General features: G+C 38.3%; 2 protein-coding genes and 1 long non-coding RNA gene across 3 annotated transcripts in view; 2 read left to right on the plus strand and 1 right to left on the minus strand.

The window, feature by feature from the left end:
- Positions 1-10,377, minus strand: part of LOC145477975 (uncharacterized) — an 11,358-nt gene extending 981 nt beyond the window's left edge. The window contains exon 1 of the long non-coding RNA XR_014048171.1: positions 10,047-10,377. This is a non-coding gene — a long non-coding RNA (uncharacterized LOC145477975). The remainder of the gene's footprint in view (positions 1-10,046) is intronic.
- The window catches only part of LOC145477958 (PDZ domain-containing protein 7-like), a 16,276-nt gene extending 1,795 nt beyond the window's left edge, over positions 1-14,481 (plus strand). Inside the window, exons 2-13 of the mRNA XM_081455837.1 lie at positions 2,750-2,807; positions 3,290-3,462; positions 4,141-4,288; positions 6,346-6,424; positions 6,929-7,480; positions 8,909-9,009; positions 9,776-9,867; positions 10,384-10,478; positions 10,572-10,637; positions 11,287-11,793; positions 12,707-12,807; positions 13,167-14,481. Of these exons, the coding sequence (XP_081311963.1) occupies positions 2,750-2,807; positions 3,290-3,462; positions 4,141-4,288; positions 6,346-6,424; positions 6,929-7,480; positions 8,909-9,009; positions 9,776-9,867; positions 10,384-10,478; positions 10,572-10,637; positions 11,287-11,793; positions 12,707-12,807; positions 13,167-13,304 (2,110 nt within the window). The 3' untranslated portion in view covers positions 13,305-14,481. The remainder of the gene's footprint in view (positions 1-2,749; positions 2,808-3,289; positions 3,463-4,140; positions 4,289-6,345; positions 6,425-6,928; positions 7,481-8,908; positions 9,010-9,775; positions 9,868-10,383; positions 10,479-10,571; positions 10,638-11,286; positions 11,794-12,706; positions 12,808-13,166) is intronic.
- Positions 14,482-16,464: 1,983 nt separating this feature from the next.
- Positions 16,465-23,215, plus strand: LOC145477970 (protein farnesyltransferase/geranylgeranyltransferase type-1 subunit alpha-like). The gene is made up of 7 exons (XM_081455852.1): positions 16,465-16,892; positions 17,989-18,103; positions 18,758-18,862; positions 19,371-19,643; positions 19,799-19,861; positions 20,231-20,402; positions 21,428-23,215. Exons 1-7 carry the CDS (start codon positions 16,751-16,753, stop codon positions 21,524-21,526), a joined length of 969 nt encoding a protein of 322 aa, XP_081311978.1. The 5' UTR covers positions 16,465-16,750; the 3' UTR covers positions 21,527-23,215.
- The last annotated feature ends 1,541 nt before the right edge of the window (positions 23,216-24,756 follow it).

The raw sequence follows: 24,756 nt of genomic DNA on the forward strand, positions 1-24,756 counted from the left end.
CAAATTATATGAGATCATGACAGCTATCATGACAAGAACAATTGACATTCACTTTGAACTGATGACATTGAGAAGGCAGAAGAACAGGCGGAGTTTATACAAACAGATGCCATTGCAGGTTGCCATGGTTACACTATGATTGCATTCTTAAATTTGGGCATTGGACACACTAGTATTATATTTTGAAACCTGTGGTTTTTGTGTTCGTTTTCTCCCAGTTGAGTCAAACCTATCAAATATAATAATTTATGCAGTGATGAAAGGATGTTTTGTTACAATCTCTGTTCAAATAATGGCTTTTAGGTGTGAATTACTATTGCCCAAAGTTATGCAAGTTATGACAAGTCTGGCACATGTAGTCGAAAGAAAGTGCATCCTTATTGCACATCCAATCCACATGCCACATCATATTCGTGCATGCTAATTTAATTGAAGTGAATATAACAAATGAGTCATTATTAACCAGAGTAAAAGTTTGAAATATAAATATATATATGTTGGAAGATTTTAGTGCAAACATCTTTAGACATCATCTGTCATTTCATAAATAAAAGTTTGAAAATAAGTTGAAGCCTGTTTTTAGTACAGTCTATTTCAAAAGTATGGTATTCTTAAATCCTCATGACAGGACTTTATATTGCCAAAATATAATAAAACTGCATTTTCTCAGTATCTTCATGAAATTTATGTCATCAACCTGAAAGCACTGTGGACATTTACACTGCAAATAGAATTTGCATCACACAGCACATAGGCATTGTTTACAGGGTCAGTTTCACATTTCCCAGTGTTCTTTGATCACAGTTTTTAAAGTAGCAAAACTCCTATTTGTTTTTTTCTGTATTGTTCAGTTCCAGAAAATATCCATTCTCCCCCACAGTAGGGATTGGAATTTCCTGGAGGTGGGGTAATTCTGTAAGACCAAAAAAACACGAAAGAAATGTATGAAGCTCAATATTGGAATTTCCAGGGAGATGGGGGGTCTTACACAAAATCCCTTCCATGGGGGAGGTATGGACATTTTCTGGAACTACACATTATTGATTACTCTTAGCTATCTATTCTTATGTGAGTGCATTTCTGGAAAGTGAAAAAGGAAGTCACTCTTCATTACATCAAACAAACAACAACCTGATCGAAAGTAGTATTGTTTGTGGTGTTATTGTTGACACTGGCAGTTGATTTGCTTTATGTTTTTGTGACAAGAGCATTTTGTTAATAACTTGTAAGAAGAAGTGAATATTCTTTGAATTAAAGGGGACCTTTAGTATATAAATTTGACACCATGGGTGTTTAAGATCTCACCTGCATACTATGCACATAAGTGCAGTATTTGTTTTCAGCTTGTAAAGTTTGCCTCTTTATGTATACTCTAGACTGCAAAACAGTTGCTTTTGGACGTTTTCGGAAGGCGCGAAGCGCCGTAAGTGCAATCCTTGCATGTGAAGCGCGCGAGACTCACACGCCCATAGGGCGTGTGAGGCGAGAAAACGACTGTCAGCTTTTCGTACAACGAATTCGTTCTAAGTGGGAGTTGTATAATGTCACTGGGGTGACAGAAATTGCTTGACAGCTCCACCCACATCTTTCGGCGGTTTTCAATCACATGCGACCTTCAGTGCAAAAGCGTTTAGACAAAACCTAAGCTTTGGGGCACGTCTCGTTGCTGACTGTGTGTAAAATTTACCTGAAAAAGTAAAACCTTGCAGCGGTCCACTCGTAAAAATTATCATTTTACTTTTGGTATGAGTGGCTAGCTCACTAAATACATTGGCATTAAATATTCCTTGAAATCTATGAATGAAGACGTTTGTCGGTGTTTTCAACGGCCATTTGCATGCATGAATGACCCAGAGAGCAAGCAAATCTACACGCAAACAAATTATTTCTGCACTTATTTTTCCTGTTTTTCTTACAGACTGAACAATACTTAATCCTATAAAACTTATAACTTATTACCTTACAAAATCATAAGGTTTATAAGACATTTAAGTCTTGTTCAGTCCGTAGCCCCAAGACAAATACGTGCAGAAATAATTTGTTTGCGTGTATATGTGCTTGCTCTCGGGGTCACTCATGCATGCGAATGGCTGTTGAGAAACCGTCCTGCCCATCTTCAGTTATAAACTTCAGGGAATATTGCCAATGTGTTTAGTGAGCTAGCCGTTCATACTGGGAGTAAAATGATAATTTTTACGAGGGGACCGCTGCTAAATCGTTCGCAAGCGTGGAGTCAACATTGTCCATTTTCCTGCGAGAATTACTGTCTTTACAGTGAAGCTGATACAGCGTCTATATCTTTTTGATGAGGTGTGAGTGACATTTGATGACAGGTTGCGTCAGAATTAAACCAATGGGAATTTCCCATTGCTGGAAGAACGGGAAATTCTGAACAAATTTAACATATGCATGGCGGACAGTCGTACTTTTTAGCGTCTCTCCCCATTCTCCCTCGCCGTTTTTTTTTTTTTATTGATATTGGATAACATTTACATTACTTACATTACTCGCCATTTTTACACTCGCTCCAGACCTTTCGTTCGAATGTTGACCATCGCTCGCGTTCGCAAAAAATATGACTGTTTTGCAGTCTGTGTATACTCATGTCTACAGTCTCGCCACTCGCTAGCCTTGAACACTGAATGTCAATAAATGTCATTCCTGTTGAGAAATGTGCAATATAAACTAGTAAAAGGGAATGTTTGTCTGGTTGATGAAATATTGATTTTTCTTTTGCACCTTTCAATAGGGGTCACAGGAATGGAAAAGTTGTTCAGAATGGAACTGCTGAAATTGACAGTCTGCAGGTAAATGTTTGAAAAAGAACAACAAATGTACTTTTGTTTGCCCTCAGACTTCAGTGTGAAAATAACAACCAAGTCATTCTATTCTTGAGTCAAATAAAACTTGTTTCTTTGCCCAGTGAATATAAAATATTTCATTTGATGCATCAAGTAAATGTATGTCCATTGTTATCCTCAGAGCCTTAAAAAATCTCAAAATGGGTTTGGGCGGGGAGGGGGAGGGGTGCAGGGAAGTGATGAAACAGACTACCAATAGCACAAAGCTTCCCTTGCATCTTATGTTGAGGAACCCTATTCTCAGGCAGCCAGCTGTACAACTTATCATTTTTTTGAAGTAACTACATCAGTTGTCACATTCTTTCATCATTGTTATGTCTGAGATACAGCTGTGATAATCCTTTAATTCTTTACTCAAGTCCTTTGTGGTACAATAAAGCACGTTATATCCATGTCACATGTACAGGAAGTTGGCTTTTTTTCATCAGGCAAGCAGTGGCAGTGGAGGCAGTGCTAGTATTGCTCTGCAACATAATTCACATTTGCTGAACAGCGTTGATGAGAGGAAAGTGAACCTTCAAGTGCAGTCAACAGCCAATGGTTTTATTGGATTTAACCTTCGAGGTGGAAGTGAATATGGCTTAGGTCTATATGTATCTGGGTAAGAACAATAGAATAGAATTTAAGAGAAATGAGAAGTATTCATCTTGCATTTCATTTTGTTTCTTCTACTGCAGGTGCTGAATCTATCACTATGTTATGTCACTTCCTGTATGATGCACTCTGTCATTTTTGTCTCTTTTTGGAGAATTAGATTTTAGCAAATTCTCTAGTCATTTGAGGATCATCAAGTCTTGTGAAGGGCTGTTATAGAAGTAGACTGCTGATTAGAATTAGTTATTAAGGGCTCTATGAGGAAACAATCTAAGCTCTGGTGGTGCAAATCCTTCATTGTTCTTCAAGTTTCAGAAATACCATTTCTAGAATGTTTTGTAGAGGTAATTCCCTCCAGAAGAGATTCGATTTCAAGAGAAAACATTTCCCAAGCATTCATGGCGTTTGCACAAACCTTTCAGGGTGAAAAAGATCGAATCATAAAAAAATGGACTTATATCTAAGCTTTATGGAGATGCCAAAACACTTTAAACCTTGTAGATGATATAGACACTTCTAGAACAGGCAAGTACTGTTCTCTTGGCAGTTGGTGCCAAATTCACCTGTTGTGATATTTTACAGACATTTAACCTGAACTTTTCAGCTCACCAGGAAAGTTGGGAGAAGGGACAGTTACTACTGCAATATTTATTAAAGTAATCTCAGTGTTGTTGTCTTTATTCAGTGTTGATGCTGGCTCACTAGCAGAACAAGCAGGGTTTAAAGTTGGTGATCAAATCATGGAAGTTAATGGAAAGAACTTTGAAAACCTTAAACACAAAGAAGCTGTTGACTTCATCAAGTCTCAAAAGCACATCATGGTTACACTCAAGGTAACATTCTTCTTTGAGGCTGTTAACTTCTGATACCTACATGTAGCTGATACTCTGCAGAACATTCCTATGATTAGTTATTTATGCTGCTTTTAAATTGAAAACCGTGGAAGCAGTCCTAGAAAAGTAACCAGAGGAAAAAAAAATAAAAGCAGTACTTCTGGCCAAATAAAAAAGGTTGGTTGTTTTATCTTGAATGCCGAGATATGTGTACCTAGTGTTCGTGATTCTAGGGATTGAAGAAGATTGAAAGCCCAGTGATGAACTTTAGCATTTGGTGATATGCAGGGAGTATTTTCCTTCCTCACCCCTCCCCACTAGGATGTCTGCAAGCCCATAATAGGTGACTACCCCACAGATTTATCCTGGCATTTTGTTGGTTTTCCCATCACTTTCCTCCAAACAACTCATTGGTCAAGCATTGATCCCTGTACTTCCACTAGTAGGTGTTTCTTTAGATATAGCAGCTTGGAAGTGCAAGAAATGTTTAGACTTGCCACAAGTTGACCTTTTCTTAAACCTTGACTTATTTATCTCCCTCGAGCAAAGCGAGAGGGTAATCTTTGTGCAACGAAGTTGCGAGGGTGAGCGTGAGCAATGTAAGTCATGAGAGGTTGACTTGTTTCACTTGCAGGAATGTGAATCAGAGCGTAAATTTTTGGTGCGAAAAACACGATTGACATTTCGCACTTCTCATGTGCTCTGTGCGCGATCGTCGCAAAAGCAGAAAATGATTGCCATCAAAATGTTTACGAGTGCTGTTCCCTAACTCAAATGAATTTAGTTGTGTACATTGCAGTATATAGCCAGCAAACAAAAGGCGAAAGCTGTTCTGTTGAGTAATGCCTCCTGAAAAGACAAAACCGTGTTTAAACTGTTCGAGAAATATTTGTTTTAGTCTAGATTAACCAGCTATCGACCAGAGAGCTGCCTGACAAATGCTATAAACTTATGTAGATCTAGCTTGTATCGACAAGAATCTGAATAAACTAAAGAAGACGGAATTAGTTGGGGAGAACTTTAATTCTGTAAGGCTCTCTTGATTAAATAACGTTGAGAATCGAAGTCGCAACGAACGGCAGAGAATAAAAGCGCTGTTCCCAAAAGTCCTTCATTGATCGACAACTGCTTTCAGCACAGTAAAACAGCCAATGCAAATTTGCTGCGATGCCCTTTCTTTGTAGAGAAGAAACCTGGTCATTCATTAAATCAACTTAAAGTGCAACAATTACACAAACTGCAACAATGGCTCTGTTCCTCTTCAAAAGGTCCAAACTTAATTCTCTCAAACGATCCGGATCACCCAGGAGCTCAGATCGCGCCTGTATTAAGTAAACAAACACATATTGGTCGGATAAATAGCCTTCCACTGCTTTTCCCTGTCCTTCTTTTAAAGACTTGAAATTAAGTTGGATAGACCATATTCAATTGCTTCCATAAAATTCATATCCTTAAGTATATCTGTGAACAAAAGCTTAAGCTAAGTGAAAAGGATTTTTATAGTACTTGAACTCAGCAGACATTTGCTCTGAGAGTTGTGTCACTGATTGCGTGCAGCGTCGTGACGTATAGTCAGTACTTGTTTGTTCATTGGTTAATGTGTATTTACGTCACCGGTGGAAAAATCCACCGGTAAAATTTGGTGCACTGCAAGTGGGAAAAGCCCCTTCCAACGGCGAAACCAACAGGCCAGGGAAGAATTATTGGAAAGGACTTCTAGAAAGTCTAGAAATGTTGTGTGAATGCAAGTTGAGACAGGTGTCTCAATGGCTTTTTTCAAGTGCTTCCGTAACTTTTACTGTTCCTGTAACTCTATAGGAACATGGAGAAAACATGGAAAGGAAAACATGCAAAACATGGAAAGGAAAATCGTATATGAATCTATAATTTTTAATTGTGATTATCAAAATTAAATTTCTTTTTGCTTGGACCATCATTGTTGACAGCTCATGCTAGTTTTGTCTCAATCAAGTCATAGAAGTACAGTGTTTAGCATGTACTTCCTTATGTAGTGTCTTCTAAATTGTCATGTAACTATTAAATATTCTTTGTTTTAGGCTGTAGGAAGACTTCCTGAGGCAAAACATTACCAATCACAAATTAGTTGGGTGTATCCTGATGGAACTGTAGTGATAGGTAAGTTGCACTGATGAAAGACTGCACAGTCAACTGCACAAGCACCTCAAATATCTAAGGTTGCCTCAGGCCCCCAATTAGCTATTGTTAGAGCACATTTTGCAGTTTAATTTCAGCCTAGGGGTGTTTCTGACCAATCTGCAGTCAATGACATAATTTGAAAACGTCTGACGTTTTTAAATTGTAAAATTATGATCCACGCAAATACTGCAGTATTAGTTTGCAAAGAACATGCGAGCACCGTATGTAATTGAGCCGCAAATTTAGATATTTGTGGAAAATAGTTGGTCAACAAAAAATTAATCTGTGGTACCAATGTAAAGTGTTACTACTTCTTTGTGTTATTTTATCTCAGTCAATTGCTGGTCAGTCAGTCGGCTGGTTAGGCAGTCGGTCCTTTCTAAATTCATTAAGTCAAAATATAAGCACCTTTCATCTTTTTTTCTACATCATAAGAAGTATCCTAGGGAAATTGCTTGCTTAAACTCTACTTTTTCCTTTCAGAGGGTAAAGAAAATTTCAGTAGGTCTATCTCAGCCCCAGCCTCTCCGCTGTCTTCTCTAGAGCGTAGCCACTCTAGTACTCAGTTTTCTGACTTTGGACATGAGAATCCCACGAGAGATATGCCAAGTCCCAGACCACCATCACGTGAAGCTGCGGTACAGACCCCTCAGCCCTCTCCTTATCCCGTGCCAGAAGTGAAAGAGGAAGTGGTAGTAGTACAAGTGAAACAGGACTTTGCAGATTTGGAGAGAACACAGAGCTCCAAGAGTCTGGCAACATCATCAACCAGCAGTGGTGGTGACAATGAAAAGATGAATACGCTTCATTCAGCACATTCTTTTGAGAGTGTTAACAGCAGCAGAGAGGAAGTGGCAAAGAGATATTCAGTGTCCAGCATGAGCAAAGAGGAGGCCATTTTAAGTGGTAGTGATGGTGAACTAAATGATAAGAGGAAAGTGAAAAAATCGAAGTCTTTTCTACAGAAACATGGTGACAAAATCAAGTCTAAGTTGAGCTTTAGGAAAAAAGGAAAACCCAAAGTTGAAGAAAGAGGTAGGATGAATAAATAACAACTGACTGTGACTTGTTTTTCTCCTCCTCTCCCTACTCTCCGCTGGGTTGGTGAATTAGCTAATCCTTTCAGCTACAGTTGGACCCTGCTAATTTGAACTTGGTTATTTCAAATTCCCTCACCCGCTGTTATTTTGAATTCAAACCCATTTCCCTTGGATTTGCCCTTCAGTCATTTACTATCGGCTATTAATTCGAACTATTTTTGGTTTCCCTTGAGAGTTTGAAATAGAGGGGTTCCCCTTTATGTACCATAATACTACCCTAGCATATATGTTATATGGTTGTCTTATGCTAGAGCCACATTAGGTACAATTTATTGTTCTACTTCCAGTTTCTGCGAGAGGCATCCAATTATCAACCCACCTTATTTACCATTCAATGATTAGGATGTGAAAGCATGACTAACTGGGTGATAATCACAAGGCAGAGAGTAAATGTCACCAGAGCTGTAGAATTGCATTTTGGTCAATTTGTATTTACCAGTTGGTCAAACCATTTATTTGTCATGATTTAAATTCAATGTCATTGATTGTGTCATGGGGCAGTATGTTTAGGTTGTTGCATCATGATATCATTTTGTCTTTTGTTGTCTTCCTTCCTGTTTCACCTTTTGTTCTATGTATCTTTTTGTTTCTCTTGGGCTGCCAGATTATGAAAAACATTTACAAATTTTAATTCTAAAATAAAAGGTGCATGAAAGTATTGACATTACAAAAACAATGTGCTAGACTAATATTAGTAATTTTAACTTATAAAGCTTTAATCTGTTAACATAAGTTGAAATAATTATTTGTGTTATGTCTTGAATACAAACGGGTTGATGTCACTTTAATCTAATGTATCGATACACGTACATGTTTAAATTTCTGAGTTACATGGTTTGTCACAGTAATTTTCATTGCATAAGGGTCTAATACAACTGCACTGTAATGTACTTTCTTCTCAGATCAATGGATTTTCTGAATTATAAAATAACTGTTTATAAGTTGTTTGCAAGTTTTGTCTTTCTGAATTAGTAAAGTTCTTTGAACTCAAACACAGAAGTTTTCACCATAACCGGCATGAGTGTAGTAGATTAATACAAATACTAACCAGGTAAACTATAACTCTTACATAACTTGAGAGTTAGAATTTATATAGATGATATGATTAACATGTCATTGCCATTTTACCTTAAAATAATGGTACAAATTCTTAACAGTAGGTGGTAACAAGTTAAACTAACAACTTTAATCTAAATACTAAACTGCTTAACCTGTTGAAATGGCCCAGTTTTGTGTTAATGTTGTTTTATTGTGTCTGTTTTTTTGCTTGTTGGTATTCGCTCTCTAGTTTCTTGTGAGATGCAACTTCCTCTGCATGTGTCCCCTATTTTTGAGAAGGGTTTTGGTACTCAATTAATGCTAGGTGGCTCCACAAGACAGCAGATGTTATTGTACATTGAGGAAAAGGCAAAAAGGATTCTGGTAGTAGATGAATACAATGCTGTAATCAGGCATATCAAACAGGTAAACTGTCACTTTTGGTTCTTATTGTTAGGCCCAGGTCAAACGTTGCACTTCACATGAGACAAACTAATCTGCAGTTTGAGTTGATCCAATCGGGTAAAGCTCGACTGTTGCATCAAACATCAAACTTGATTGATTTTAAATCAACCAACATGTTCTATCCATCTGTTTCAGACAGATAGAAGGTGCTGGTCGATCTAAACTCGGTCTGACGAACTCAGTTGAGTCAAACATGGAACTTATCATGAACTAATTCGCACAGACTGTGTAGTTCATCTCATGTGAAGTTTGACGTTTGACTTGAGCCTTACAATGCAGAATGTAATTTTTCCTAATGCATACAAACTTGGTGACTGAGCTGCAATATTTTGTCAAACTTTTTTGTAAAATTGAGATTAATTTGTAGTTACACCAAAGGAGATTGAAAACTGAATTTCGGTGTTTCTAGTGTTTGGCAAATTGCAGACTCCTAGTATTTGCACACACTTGTATCTGTATATTTTCAGTAAAGTATTGAAATAATCAAGACCTTGAAGAGTTTTTTTAATTAGTTGGAAGTATCTGTTTTTGTAAAAAGTACACATCCATGGTCAATGACAATTTAATCCTTGTACATGTTTGTATAGTCAGATCTTAGGCTTGCTGCATGTGAAGCTTAGAGATTAACCGATTTGCTTGGAAAAATGATTTGTTATGCATGAGGTAATGTGCAAAGATAAACAAGTGAAGGACACTTTTGACATTGTAACCTGTGTTATATTTGCAGTATCAAGAAGATTCAGATGTTGAAGCTCTTGTAAACAAGCTTCTGGCTATACTGGACAAACCTGAAAAGGCTCTTCTGTTGAGAGATGTTAGGTGGGGATCTATATTTTCACCAGAATCAGTTTCACCTAACCCGTCACACCCGCCTTTCCACCCGCCCTTCCCGAAAGCAAAGATCAGAGAGAGCGTCCCTCCGGACTTTCTTACGGGACACAGGCTAACCTCATCCAGCTTTGTTCTTTTTGAGGAGTCATGTACAAAATATTTCATACCTTCAAGTTGACGTGAATTGTTCTGCTTCCACTTCACTTTCCTTGAAAATGTCCGTAGGGAGTCTTTCATTCTGTTTTTTTATAAGAAAAAGGAAGATATTCTCTCTAGAACAGCTGGAGCTGTTTTCTTAAAACTCGACCGCGTCCCAGTGCGCCAAACTGACGTGTGCAAATGCGGAGTGCTGATTGGCCAGACGGCAATTAACTTGTCCAATATGATCAGAGTTTATCTTTTTTGCACGCTATCCATGGATTGTTTTACAATTTACGCTGTACTGTAATTTGGTCTAATTGTGCAATTTCTTCGTTTAATTGAATTTTCTGAATTTGTCAACAGGACGCTAGTTTTACCGTATGACCTTGGAAGGTTTGATGCGATGGTGTCAGCCCACGAGAAAGAGGCATTAGAATACCTCAGTGGATTTGTCCCTGGTATGAGTTTTTTTCGTTTTCGAGTTATTATTGATGTGAGCATTTAAAAATCATCCTGTGTGATGATGGTTGTTGTATTATTTTTTGGTCAAGGTTCACCGACAATAATACCTACTGTAGCTGAGAAACCTAAACGCCAGCTTGTGGCCGCCATCCAAGGTATGTGCAATACATACGATACAAACCCCGATATAGTGTTATAACTGTAGTGTAGTGTTAAACAATGTAGATTAATTTTAATTCTCATTAGAGTCATCTAACCTGGCTGGTGTCTCGTCACTATTGATCTCGCTCCAGAGTTTCTCGGCTAGATCGTTTGTATTTTTCCAACAAGTAATTTAAAAACTTTTTTACGTGACGAACTTTCCAAACGTTGGAAAACGATATGGTGTTCCAAACATTGAGATCCCTCGTTGAAAAGGGTGTTACAAGTACTACAAAACAGAAACAAACCTATTTGTTGCATCTGTTGCAAGACGCGCTTTCGTTCCTTTTGAGAGAATATCCTTCTTATTGCAATATCTCTGAAGATTACGACCAAATATCTTATTCGTTACACTGATGCAGTTCACTCATGAATTAATAATCACCCAGGAAATTATTGTATATTAGTGGTGGAGTATTTTGTTCTGCGATCCTTTGCATAATTAGTTTATGGTTTGATGATGAGGAGTTCCTGCCGTGTAACTGTTTTTCAGGCAGATACAAGCCACGTCTCTCGCTGATAATGTTATCAAGTAAGAGAAATACTCGTTACAAGCTATTAGAACTTATTTCTGACAGATCGTAATTAACTTTGTATTCACAGACAGCAGAGGGAGTTTTCAATTACGAACGAAAGAGGAAGTGGAGAAGATAAAGCAAGAAAGGGAAGAAATGGATAAAAAGCGTAATCAAACGGCTTGGTTAGGGGGCAGCATTCTGGATCGAAACTCGCCGAGAAACCCAAACAATCCTAACGCCATGATAACGCTACCGGCCAACTACACGTTAGATACAGCGCCTGCAAGAGATACGAGTACAACAAATAGCGCTCCAGCATCGTTTGATGTCCCAGTTATACAGGTTAACAGTGGCGAGGCATCTGGAACTCCGAAACGCGATGAAAACGATAATGAAAGACTCGTGACGAACTCGCTCCTGGTGCCTGATAGAGTATCAATGGAATACAAAGACGATGATGAAGAAACTGAAGCTCGGGCGGCGTCCACTTCGTCTTCATCCGCGGGAATATCGATGGCAGTTCCAGTGATAGCTGTCTCTAGCGAGGCGACATTAGTTACAATACTTCTTTCCAAAAAGAGGACCAGTTTAGGTTGGTTAAATCTTACTTTTAGTCTTTATGGCATCATCGTCACAGTCTTCAAGTTTTGCTACAGTACTGTTTCACCATGCGTCATCATTTTCCATCAGCAGTGCTCCATTAATGCTCGTCATTGTTCGCCACGCACAGCAGTTAGACTCCATTTTTCTTCCTGTCTCCTTTTCCTCGCTTTTCTACATCGTCCGCCCCCTCCGGTCTGGGAGAAAAGAGAGGGCAACTAATACGCTTAAATTATGCATGGTAGCTAATTAATTAACTCGCCTCCAGCAGAATATCAGCCCCAATGATTAACTAGTGCGCACTGACTAGACGAATACAAAGCCCAAGATTAGAGTAATTGAGGTTTTTAATGCATTGTTAGCCCGTGCGCATTTGTCCTGTTGGTTTATTGATCTTCACTGCGCCCGTGCACGAGTCTAATCTCCTTTCTGCTGAAAACAAATCGACCATTGTCAGTTAAAGGTGCGTTCGTTTGTCATCCGGATCAAGATCAGTGATCCAAGATCACTGGGATCATGAAGCGTCAAACAAAGGTGATGAATCCTTGCTCACTCAGAGTGGATTCATCAGTTCCTTTGATGTACCATGATCCGAGTGATCTTGGATCATTGATCCTGATCCGGAACACCCCAAAGGTATGCACCCCAATTTTTTAACGAGACGGAGTGAAAGTTGATCTTTGTTGAACACATCCGTAAGCCATTTTAAAAGTTGTCTTGTCCTTGCTATAATTCATCGCGACTTACATCACGATGTTAGTCCAGAATGTCGGTTTCGTTAAAACCTCTTGACAGGAAATTTCCTTTCTTTCACAAAGTGTGCGATCCAGGGTTTTTTAACTCCTGTGGAAACGTTGTTGCCTCAGAGTGTATAAAACCGGGCCATATTCTCTTTATTGTTCCAGGTATAAGCATTTCAGGAGGTAAAGGTTCCAAAACCCAACCTGAGGTCAGAGTAGAAAAAATATTCCCAGGTGGCGCTGCTGCCGATGATGGGAGACTTAAGGTGAGCTCCAGCGGTTTAACACATTTATGCGTGGAGTTGTCCGCTGTGTTGCTACGTAGCTGTTACCAGCTGTTCAAAGGCTTGAAACTCTATCCATCTGTTAAGTTGTAACAAAACGAAATACGCTATCCGCTGGATACTCTTTGATTAAGTGGGTTAAATAATTCATCCTTTGGATAACTAGGTTTAGGTTTATAAAGTTTGTGCCCCGGGGAGGGACTGCTATATGAAATGGACGGGGGTGGTCCCTAGAGGTACCAAGATCCTGTTTTGTGGGCGTGGTTATAAATACTCCTGAATAGTTTGGTATTATGTAGCCTTCCATGACTTTTGTTGTCTGGTGATTTATTTTACATCAGAGCGGTGATCAGATCCTGTCTGTGGACGGAGAAAGTCTGCAGGACGTGACGCATGCTGAAGCAGTGGACATCATTAGAAAATCCTACAATAACAAGTCCAAAGATGTGATGGAAATCGTGGTGATACCCAAGCAATAACAGAGTTTTGTGTACTATTTATGAATTATATATATCGTTATGTTAATAGAAAGGTTTATAAATAACTGGCATACCACCTAAACCACAGTAATCACTACTGACTAAACACAGCGAACGGAAATAACGCAATGAACCAATCAGAACGCGGAATGAGAACACGTGAGCGGTGCCAATGATTGATGCGGATTTTGTTCATGATTGGTTTAAATGACTAGAGTATGGCTGCTCTGATTGGTTCAGGAGAACACGTGGCAATAGCTTGTTGAACCTGTTATAGGGCTTAGCAAATGCGAACTTTACTTTCAGCAAGCAGTTGAAAACTTTCTAACGAACGTAGTTTGCAATGACATTCCTCGTCAATTAATATATTACTAGCAGCTTTTTAGCCCTGGAAACGTGTTTCTGGTAACGAGTGTTCGCTTCCTATGGGGATGAAAAGTGGCGTAGACCAAATTTTTAAAATATTATTTTCTACCTTCATATGCCATGTTACAACTTAATCCAACCAGTGTAAATTGTTATGCCGTGAACTTCCGTAATCTTTAGATTGTAGTTAAGAACTCGTCGAAGGTGTCATCTACATTTATCAGCAAATACTGGTGGTTACGACAAATCATGAGGCTATGTATCGTGTGGATCCAGCTTACAAAAGTGCGAGCGAGTGAAATTGTAAATATACCCATATTCAAACGATTTTACTATATGTACCCTCCCCAACCTCGTCATCACTCTTCATGGAAAAATACATGTGTACCCGTTACACCATCATGTTCAATTTACACCACTGGCGTGGGTTTGACAGTATACAACCAGGCGCAGGCCGTCCTTTGTATAAAATTAAATAAACTTTGAATTTAGAAACTATCGTACATGAACCACTTGAAATTCCCTTGGACAGCCATAATCAAAATGGACGGCAAAAGAAAACAGTCGAGACGTTTGAGATTAGCAAAGTTAGCACAGAAGTGAATTCGATTCACAGTTACATGTAAGCTTACACTGGATGAGGAAATAGTTGTTAGGGACCATATCATTTCCATAGTTTACAAGTAGCGTTTGAAAAGGAAATAAGGATTAGTAACAATTGCGAGGACACGCAAGAGCTCTTTCCTCTAGACTTGCTGCTTTCGAATGTAGAGAAATAAAATTGTTTTTTAACGATTTTTAATTTGTTTTTCTTTGCACGGTACCTCAAGCAAATGTACTTTTTAGTGATTATTTGACCTTTGTATGTTTTAATAAGAGAACATTTCGAAATACATTTGATAATGAATATTAGAAGAATAAAACTGCGACGTTTCGAAGTCATATTGACTCCATTATCAAGTAGAGGTGTTAACTGTAGTTTCGAGCTTAAATACAAATAAAGGTGATAGAGTACATTAGAATAATAAGTGTCTATTCGTGAACGGAAACCGAAGTTAAACACGCAGTCAGACTCAATACGTGCAGAAGTATTTATTTAAACATATACCGCACGCACTGTCACGTCAAACACCAATGACAATGAAACTGCAGCTAACACCTCTTCTTGATAATGGAGTCAAAATGACTTCGAAAAGTCGTAGTTTTATTCTTTTAATATTCATTATTATATGTTTTAGCCTTAGTAAGGTACCATCGTTTTCACCACCAATAGTGTCCGAAGTTTGCTGGTCCACCTAGATATCTCTGTTGCAGACCATGCTTAAGTTCCTCTTAGCCTGAATATCATGCGACTTCTCTGGTCGCTAACCAAATCTTAGTCCCAGAGGTGACACACTAGATTCCCTGAAGATTTAAAGATTTAGAGTGAAGACAGGTAAAGCCTGAGGTCCCGTCCACAGTACGCGGGAGAAATTTGAAAACGCAACAATCATCGGCCATTTTGGATTGGTGTTTGAGGAAAACTTGGAGAAAGAAGTCACATGATTGTCGTGACGTCATCGTTTTCGAAAAGCTCCGTTTTCAAAATGCTTTACGAAAAGCCGGCGTTTTCAAATTCCTCCGGTTTGAAGGGCGTTTCCGAAAAGCTCCGTTTTCGTGACGGCTTAGTGTGGACGGTAGGCCTAACCGTGGAAATAAAGTTGAGTTTTCAAATTCTCCAGCATGGTGTGGACGGGGCCTTGGGCTTTATCTGTCTTCACTTTAAATCTTTAAATCTTCTTCAGAAAATCTGGTGTGGAAGTGAGTTGTTGTAGCTTATTTGGAAGCACTTAGCTGCCCAGATAAAAATAAAAGCAGCCAGTCGTTAGTGCCGAAAATATTTATCATATGAAAGACTACTCAGCCGCTGAAAAGCAACACGGCCTGCTGTGATAAATCGGAGTATTAACTATTCTTGTCACTACATACGATCATTTTCAAAATTTAATTTTTAGCACGTTGATGAATATATTCACACAGTGAGCGCTTACTGCCCGTCTTCTTTAGAATAGATTCTTTTTTCATTTCCGTGTTCTTGACTAGCTTTAAAATTAAACAACGTAGCGACAGTATTTTTGTAAAATATAAGGGATAGAATTTTCGATTTTTGACGACATACGATGTACATTTATCAATAATTCGTACTTTGCAATTAAAGCCGATTTTTACCGTACTTTCAAGTGTTGTTAAGTTATAATAAGTAAGAGATGATCCCTTAAGTCGTTTAGGAGGAGGCAATAATTATTTATTTGTCCTGTGCAGTCAGTGAACTTCAGGACTGCCAGAACTTGCCAGTATGTGTCCCAGCCACAGTTTAGTTTATATATGCTTGTTCTAGCACTATATCCAGAAGTAACACTAAACTTCTGACCGCACCTCAAGCTTGAAGAGTCTAAATGGTGAGAAAACGGTTTGAATTCTTCACGAGATAAAAATTGCCCTGAAGTAACTGGTAACCGAGTTACAAGGGTGATACTTCGTACGAAATTTGTGGTGCATTGAAACTTGGCGAAGATAGTTTGTTTCTTACTTGTTCGGGTCGAACTCTCAGACGGTTTCATTATTTTCCTATTCAGCAACCCCAGTCCAATTCTTGTTTAACTAAAAACAGAGTACCGGAAACAGAAAATGAACTTTGACTGAATATTCCAAGGAACTTTTTCTCTTTTAGCAAAATACATCTTCTAATATTCTTTCAGTCCATACCTAAAAGCACTCTTGTTCCCTTCCGATCACCACGGGCAGAGTCCGATGGGACGGGACGGGACGGGACGCCTTGAGATTTGTCTGGACGCGACAAATTTGTACTACCTTGCTTCTACTGAAAACCATTTTATCACTTTATTTGTTTCTGTTTTTTTCTAGCTAGAGACCATTGTTACGCACTGTTTTGAAACATCTTTTGTGAAAATACCATTCGTAACATACAAGAGCGCACAGACCCCATACCTCCCCTGTTGATCTCATCATGACCACGCTCTTGTTTAGACGTGCGTTTTGACCGAAAGAGAGTCGAAAGACTGGTACTAATAAAATACAAGATGGCGGAAAGTTCAGGCGATGAAGATTATTGTGAGGTGGATTTCGTGTTTTACCGTGATCGGGAGGAATGGAAAGATGTCACTCCTATTGAACAAGATGATGGACCTTATCCAGTTGTAAGAATTGCCTATTCTGCCAAATGTGAGTAGTCTAAGCACAGCGCTTCCATCTTCCAGCGCTTCCGCATGCAGCCACGAATTTGCAGACACTTGTCAAGTGCATTACTATCAGAATTTAGGCTTTTTAATCGTTTAGCCGTACACAAAAACCGATACGAGAGACTTAACATTACATCACTGTTAAAAAAATTTACCCCTTCAGGAACAAAGTGAACTCAATGGTTGTTCTCTTGTTCACCGCCACATGCATCAATAGGAACTCCAGAATACCCGGCCACTTATTAGCATCTCATTGAATAACAATAGCAACTATTGTTATATACCTCGTTCTTGAAAGTACACCAGCACATGTAAATTAAGTGGCCGGGTACTCTGAAGTTGCTCCCGAGTGATCTATTCTAACTAAACTTGTGGTTATTTCGGAATGTATGCTAACAGCTAAGTACTTTTATAGAAAACATACATTTGGTGAACAATGATAGCAATGCCTCTCTGGCTCTCGGCACTTAACTTGGGTTTCTGTAGTATAGAGTAGCTATAGAGTATAGCTACCCCCCTCCCCCGGATAGGATGCTTGTCCATCACAGGTTGCTTACCAGCATTCTGTCAGGTTGCTCCAACAATTCACCTGAGTACCAGCCCTGAGTACCAGCCCTGAGTACCAGCCCTGAGTACCGGCCCTGAGTACCAGCCCTGAGTCCCGGCCCTGAGTATCGACCCTGAGTACCCAGTTATTCTCTTGAGAGGAGAGACACACTATGTCTTTCCCCAGAACACAACACAATGACCCTGGTCAGGGCTTAAATCTGAGTCGAGATCACTAACCATAAGGACACCACACCTCCCATATTACAATGATGGTTCACATACTTATTGGTTTCTCAATGTTAATAAAAATGAGCAAAATTTAAACCAAAACATATGGAATCCACCGGGACGTGGATTGTTTGGTTTATAATCTTTTTTGTAGCAATTTAAGAAACACAATTTTTTTGGATTTAGGAACTTGGAGTTTGATTGCCATAGCCTATGAAACACACCCTTAGTTAGTTATTTGCCAGTTATCTAAATATTAAACTGAAATGAAATCCTGTTATTATTTTAAAAATATTTTCCAGTCAAAGATGTGTTTGACTACTTCCGTGCAGTTCTGTTGGCTGATGAGAGAAGTGAACGTGCTTTAGAGCTCACTGAGGATGCTATCAGTCTTAATGCAGCTAACTATACTGTGTGGTGAGTGCCATCAATACAAACCTATGAGAAGAGTGCAGTTACTTGATTCCTGTAAGTTCATCAATGAGCACATGCCATGTTGAATAGAACTTATTTAATGCGATATGACGTGATACAATGTGGGTATGCACTTTGTGCGGGGAAACGGATATTACAATTCCGAGGTGCTTACAAGGGAATGGGAGGGGGGAGGGAGCTTATCTTTTTCTCGAAATGGGAGAACTAGTTAATAGTGAAGGTGAACTCTTTCCTTCTCCAAAGTGAGTAAGGATCAACAGTAAGTTGTTGTCAGTTGGTCCTACATATTAGACAGTGAACTGGAGACTGAATGACTGAATCCAGAGTAAACTTAATTAAGATAGCAGATAAAATTTAGCAATGCTATAACACAGAATGCAATGCTATTAGTAATAACAAAGATATTTTGTAGCATAATTTGCAAACCTAAGGATAAAGGCAAGCTGCTTACATGTATTTAACCACAGAGTATTCTTTGGTATGCATAATTTAACTTTACTAATTTTATACTTAACAATAATTACAATTCTTAAGTTATACAATGTTGATCATCTTTTTATCTACAAGGTATTGGAGAGATAGTTATTGGGTGAACATGTAGATATCTATGGTTTTGTTTGTTTCTCCTAATGGAAGGCATTTTCGAAGAGTTTTGTTGAAATCCCTCAACAAGGACTTACAACAGGAATTGCAATACGTGAGTCAAGTCATTAAAGATCAACCAAAGAACTACCAAGTTTGGTACGTTTCACTTAAATATACACATTCAAGAATTAAAATGTCATGGTCTTTTATTGATATCAGTAAATTAGTAAACAGATGATGAGATTGAAGATGAATAACAACCAGCATGATAGATAACAGGGATTGTGTAGTGGTGACAGCATTCACCTATTTTGAGTTTCAGGTGAATTCCTAAAATTACAGCATTAAGAAGGAATAAAAATAGTTAACAGACCTAACAGAACCAACCTAACAAATTCCTAATTCAGCTATTTATCGAATATGAATAAAATATGGAATTGCTTTTTGTGAGATTTGTTATCTGCCTGTCTGAAGTGACTAAGTTTTGATTAACCTAATTTTTTGTTGATCTGATGGTACCATTTGTTGAAAAGATTTCAACAACTTCATTATGCAACACCATGTTGTACTTGTACTGGCCATCAGGCCAGGAAAGGTAGATTTAAGTGTGCAGTGGAATTTTGTCACTGAAAAGTTTAACCTGTGGATAATCTTGTCCAAACAGGTATCACAGAAAGGTTATTGTCGAATGGCTCAAAGATCCAAGTGAAGAACTGCAGTTTACTGCAGACATTCTACAACTAGATGCCAAAAACTATCATGCATGGCAACATCGACAGTGGGTCATCAAAGAATTTAGTTTATGGGAAAAGGAACTTGATTATGTCGATAAACTTTTAACTGAAGATCTCAGAAACAACTCTGCATGGAATCAAAGATATTTTGTGATATCTGAAACAACTGGTTTTATTGAGGACATTGTGCATAGAGAAGTAAGGTGAGTAGTTTTTTTACAAGGCTTCTTTTACATAATAATTGAATGCGAATTTGAAATACGACCTGGTATTGTCACTGAATCCAATTATTAATATAAATAAACATAACAGCGTCAGCAAGTCAGTTGGTCGATTGTCATAACTTTTTTTTTCATAGATTAACGGTGGATCTCATAAAGAAAGTGCCTAATAATGAGAGTGCTTGGAATTACTTAAAAGGGTAAGCTGAAGGAACTACACTGTCTTATATTTGAGTAATTTATTACTGTCATCTTTACTGTTTTGTGGTGTCTTAGCATCTCATTTGTGTTTTTCAAGTCGTTTTCTAACCATTATTTTTAAAGTGGTTTTGTTTATTAAATAATTTGACCAAACCATTTTTTCAGGGCTGTCATTGCTCTCTGTCAGTGTGGGCTCACATCTTTAAAATTTCTAACATTTCTCTCATTTTTGTACTATGGTCTTGTTATAATTTGCTCCCTTGACATAATTTAGCATAAAATGACTGACCTATCAAAATTGAAGAATAATATCTCTGAGTAAAACCAGACATCATTAAGTAGTAATTAGCGGTATTTTTGTATTGCAGTGTTCTTCTCCAGACTGGTCTCAGTAAATATCCAGGTTTGAAGAACACCTTGTTAGAAATGTACAGTAATGGAATTGATTCACCATATTTAATGTCAACATTGATTGACATCTATGAAGAGGAACTTGAGAGGGGTCTCACTGATTCAAACTGCCTTGAACAGGCTTTAGAGGTATGTTAGATGTAATCATAAAATTCTAGTCTAGTTCTACAATCATCGCAATAGACCAATTTCAATATATTAAAATTCAGCCTAGAACAATAGACCTCTGTCAGTAGAAGGCTCTGGGGAATAAATACAGAGTTTGTGGGGTTTATTCCCCAGAGCCTTGTGCTGAGGTCTATTGTGTCAGGCTGAATTTAAAATTATATTGAAATTGGTCTATTAATCCATCACAATGAAGACATATTTGGTTGCACAGGCCTGCCAATACCTCTTTGCAAGTGTGTTGGGCATTTGAAATCTATTTACTAATGTATGTATGCCTTAATCAATGGTGTTACAAATAGTATTATGTACTAGGTATGTTATACATGTAAGTTTCATTGCATTTTTCCAAGGCCTACAGGGAGAAATAAAAATGTAAGCAATGAGTAAAATGTATGTGTTACCACAGTGATTTAATATATCACAAGTATAGTCTAGTAAGCTCAGTTTCAGTTAAGGTTGACCGAATGGTGGTCTGGGTATTCATAATTTGGAATTCAGAATATCGGTGTAGAGGAAATCTACAAACCAGAAAAACTACAGAAATATGGTCTCGTGACTGGAAAATCTTATGTATCCTTCCTAATACTTCATGTACAAAAATGCAAAATTTTTAATTTTTGTATGTGAAATATTAGGAAGGATGTAACATAAGATTTTCCAGTCATAAGACCATTATTCTTTCACTGTTACATGACATTTAGTTCAAAATTCTTCTTAAATTCAGTCTGAAGAAAAGAACCTTGTTTATACTAGTCCAAAGGAAAAGAAAACATCAAAATGGCTTTTGTTGTGTAGTTATATCTGATCAATATGCATGTGCATCAGCTCTCTACTTCTACCCTCACTAACTTTCAGTCTTGTCACGGTAGCTTGAGGTTTTGATCCAAGAACATTAATCGAAGTGGCTGTGTACAGGAAAGTTCTCATAGTCTTGTATTATTTAGCTCCCAGTCAGTTTAATTGATGGGTTATCTCTTTTCATTTAGCTGTGTCATAAACTTGCAACAGATGTTGACCTCATCAGAAGAGAGTACTGGCATTACATATCACGCAGTCTGAAGAGCAAATTTGGGCAGCCACAATAACACCATCATATTAAATGATGGCATTAACAACTGTTAATTAAATAATAATTTTTAAAATGCTGATTGAAATATATACTCAGCAAAAGCAAAAAGTGCACTTAAGCATCATTTATTTGTTCACCAAGTTCTTTCAGCCAATGGTTTTGTTTGCAGCTGACTATGCCATCTATAGCTGCTGCAAAGGTGACTAAGGCAGCAATATTTCTGTAAGCAGACACTTGCTAAATACAGTAACTGTTAAAACTTCTATAAGTGTCTTTACTGGGCCAGGCATATCTTACTGTAACATAGCTAGCAAACCCATCCTGTCAAACTCAGTACATAAGCGTGCATCATAATCCAGGGATGCACACTTATGGTGTGAGAAAAGTTAATGTAATAATTGTTTTTGACATACTTTCAGCTGAGCATCACTGAGTTGTGATACACTTAGGAAATTTGGAGAACATGAATTCAAAGAAGCTAGAGTAACTTTTGGCTAGTGACTCAAGCTAGTCTTATGCTTCTTTTGTGCCCTCTGAATTTCCTGCATTCATCATAGTTCAGTGACACCTGTATGTACACACCAATGCATGAATCAATAAATAAAACTGTAGCCTGCATAGCAAGCATTTCCGTGGGGTTTGGAAGCAAGGAAAGACCGAGGAACAGGATTTTTGGTGTTTTGTCTGCGCGGAAAATGGGGCGAGAGCTCAATTTTTCGCACTGTAATTCTTTGCTCCTGAACCCCACAGAAACGCTTGCTACGCAGACTAATAGCGGAGCTTCGGCGGCCCGAAGGGCCACCAAGCGGAGCCCCATACTCATATGGGAAAGGAAGGAAACCCATGAGTTGATTTTCTCATGGTTACCATGGCTAGCGGTATTGCTCGTGGGCGCGTACGCACGACGACGACGACGGCGACGGCGGAGTTGCCCAACATGGCGGCCATACTCCAAATAATAGGTTGACAGAGACATGCAGCCTTGGTTTACCGTGCGCTTCCTTGACATTGGACATCCATGTTATGATCAATTGACACCTGTCAATACAAGGTATCCGCTGACCAGTATCACGTGACCATATCGTGGGCTCAGGTTTACAGCTCCTCGAGGTCACGTGTTTTCTTGAAGTTGACCGCTGACCAAGCGCTGGTTATCGATTGGATCGCGGGCTCATATTGGGTTAGCTTGTTGGAAACAGGGCAGGATTGCTCGGAAGCCAGTTTATGCTAACCCAGGATTAAAAGTTAATCGAATTATAACTTTTTCTTCTATACAAATGTGTTTTGCTGTTTTGTTTTGCGTATATGGTGATTATTAAAACTCAAAACAGAAGGCCAAACAATACACAGAAACCTCACCGCAAAGTTACAAAACTCAAATCAAAATTCTACCTTTTTCTGGGTTAGCTTAATCGGGCTTTGAACAACCCGGCCCAGGAGCTACGTTTTTAGGCTGGCCTAAATCTATATATTAAAACTGTTAATTGTCTACAGCAAGTAACAACTTAGCTTTGCAACTGTGAAACAGTTTGGAGATGTAAGGAGTAAGTCAAACTCTATGGTTTCAGAATTTACATGTGTGTTACTGTAAGAGACAGCTTTTAAGCAGACATAATTTAGAGGCTGCTACACATCTGTTTGCTGAGAGTGAGTCACACTGACTGACTCATTGAGTGGCCACACTGATTTATTTTCATGGTAGGTGGTGGGTGTCTTGAAAACAAAGACCCCCTGAGACCCCTAAGATCCAAAACTTGAAAACAAAGACCCCAATTTTTTTTACATTTATTTTGGGGGTACTCCTCTCCCCAGTACTTGAATATGGTGGGTAACCTCATCCCATGCATTGACCTTAATAAATCGATTGATTGATAACTCAAGCCAAGAGATTAATGTGCCTTTCGAAAGTCATTTATGAAGGAAATTTCAATAACATAATAGAAACGAAATGATGTAGGATCCTCTTGAGATTTCCAAAGAAGATCCAGACATGGCTCAACGATTTCTGGACTGATTATCGAATTAACAAATTGACATCGGTTTTGATGCATCTGTCCTCTTATTGATGATAAATTTTGTCATAACTTTGGCAAAGTGGCATAAAAAACTGACATCAATTTGTTTTTTACTATAACAAGACCCCAAAAATTACGGTCAAATGCCGGGAATGAGGGGAAAAGACGCCGTAAACTTGCCGTAGACAAAGATAAGTGAATTTTATTTAAAATGACATGAACATTGTCAATAGCTTTTCTCGCTTTTTGATTGGCTGCTTAAAATAGTCAATAAAATTTTGTTGGTTAAGTTGACAGTTTGACAGCTGAAAGTTGAAATTAAAAGCTTGCATAAATTAAAATTTATCTGTCTGTACTCTTATTGATGATAAAAATGATCCAATCAGCATGCAAGAAATTAGACAGTTATTGTGAAATCAATACTTGAGTCTATTTTCAAATTCCCTCTCCCCCCAACCTCCTCAAATAAGACAAGTTTTTTAGGGTGGGTGGAAGGAAAAAAGAGAGAGTACTGGGACAAGGGGAGTACAGTGCAATTGTCCGTTTGTCAACCATATGCTCTCCACGGGAGATTAAAGAGTAGAGGGTGGTACATATTTTAAAACTTCACCCCTTTCCCTCAGAAAAAGACAATTTTTGGGGGAAGTGACAAAAAGAAGAGTGGGTACAAAGAGAAGACTTAAACCTTTAATTTAAACTGTTCTGATTATCGTACACATGAAAAATTACAAGAATGGCCTCCCCTCCTCCTCCCTCAGAAAAAGATAATTTTTCTGTGGGGGGAGGGGGATTTTTCCACGAGGTACTTGGGAGAGGAGTACCCCCCCCCCAAAAAAAAAATATGTGAAAAAATGGGGGGTCTGTTTTCAAGTTTTGGGATCTTAGGGAGTCTGTTTTCAAGACACCTGGTAGGTGGTGGCCATTGGAGGAGAGTAAGCAGTTAACTAAATAAACAAAGTATATTTAATTTGATTAGCAGTCATGTGGATGAAGCTAATTGTGAGAACAAGTCATTCAAATACAACAGTGCTGTGAGTGTTGACTGGTTGCCAGATTGTGTTTTTATAATGGCAATGTCAAGTTCCACAAGACTTTGACAAACTGAATTTCATCAAAGTCTTGTGCAGAGAACTTTTCCAATTTAGGTACTTGTATCAAATGTTAGTGGTTTAAATTTTTCGCAAAGCACTTGGTAATTAGGATTCATGGTAACTTGATAACTTCGGTCAAT

This window comes from Orbicella franksi, chromosome 2 (genome assembly GCF_964199315.1).
Source record: "Orbicella franksi chromosome 2, jaOrbFran1.1, whole genome shotgun sequence".
NCBI lineage: Eukaryota > Metazoa > Cnidaria > Anthozoa > Scleractinia > Merulinidae > Orbicella > Orbicella franksi.

Coding starts and splice junctions, on each gene's coding strand:
- LOC145477970 (XM_081455852.1), top strand. CDS start 16,751: ATGGCGGAAAGTTCAGGCGATGAAGATTATTGTGAGGTGGATTTCGTG. Junction 18,104..18,757: donor GCAGCTAACTATACTGTGTG/GTGAGTGCCATC, acceptor TCCTAATGGAAG/GCATTTTCGAAGAGTTTTGT. Junction 19,862..20,230: donor GCTTGGAATTACTTAAAAGG/GTAAGCTGAAGG, acceptor TTTGTATTGCAG/TGTTCTTCTCCAGACTGGTC.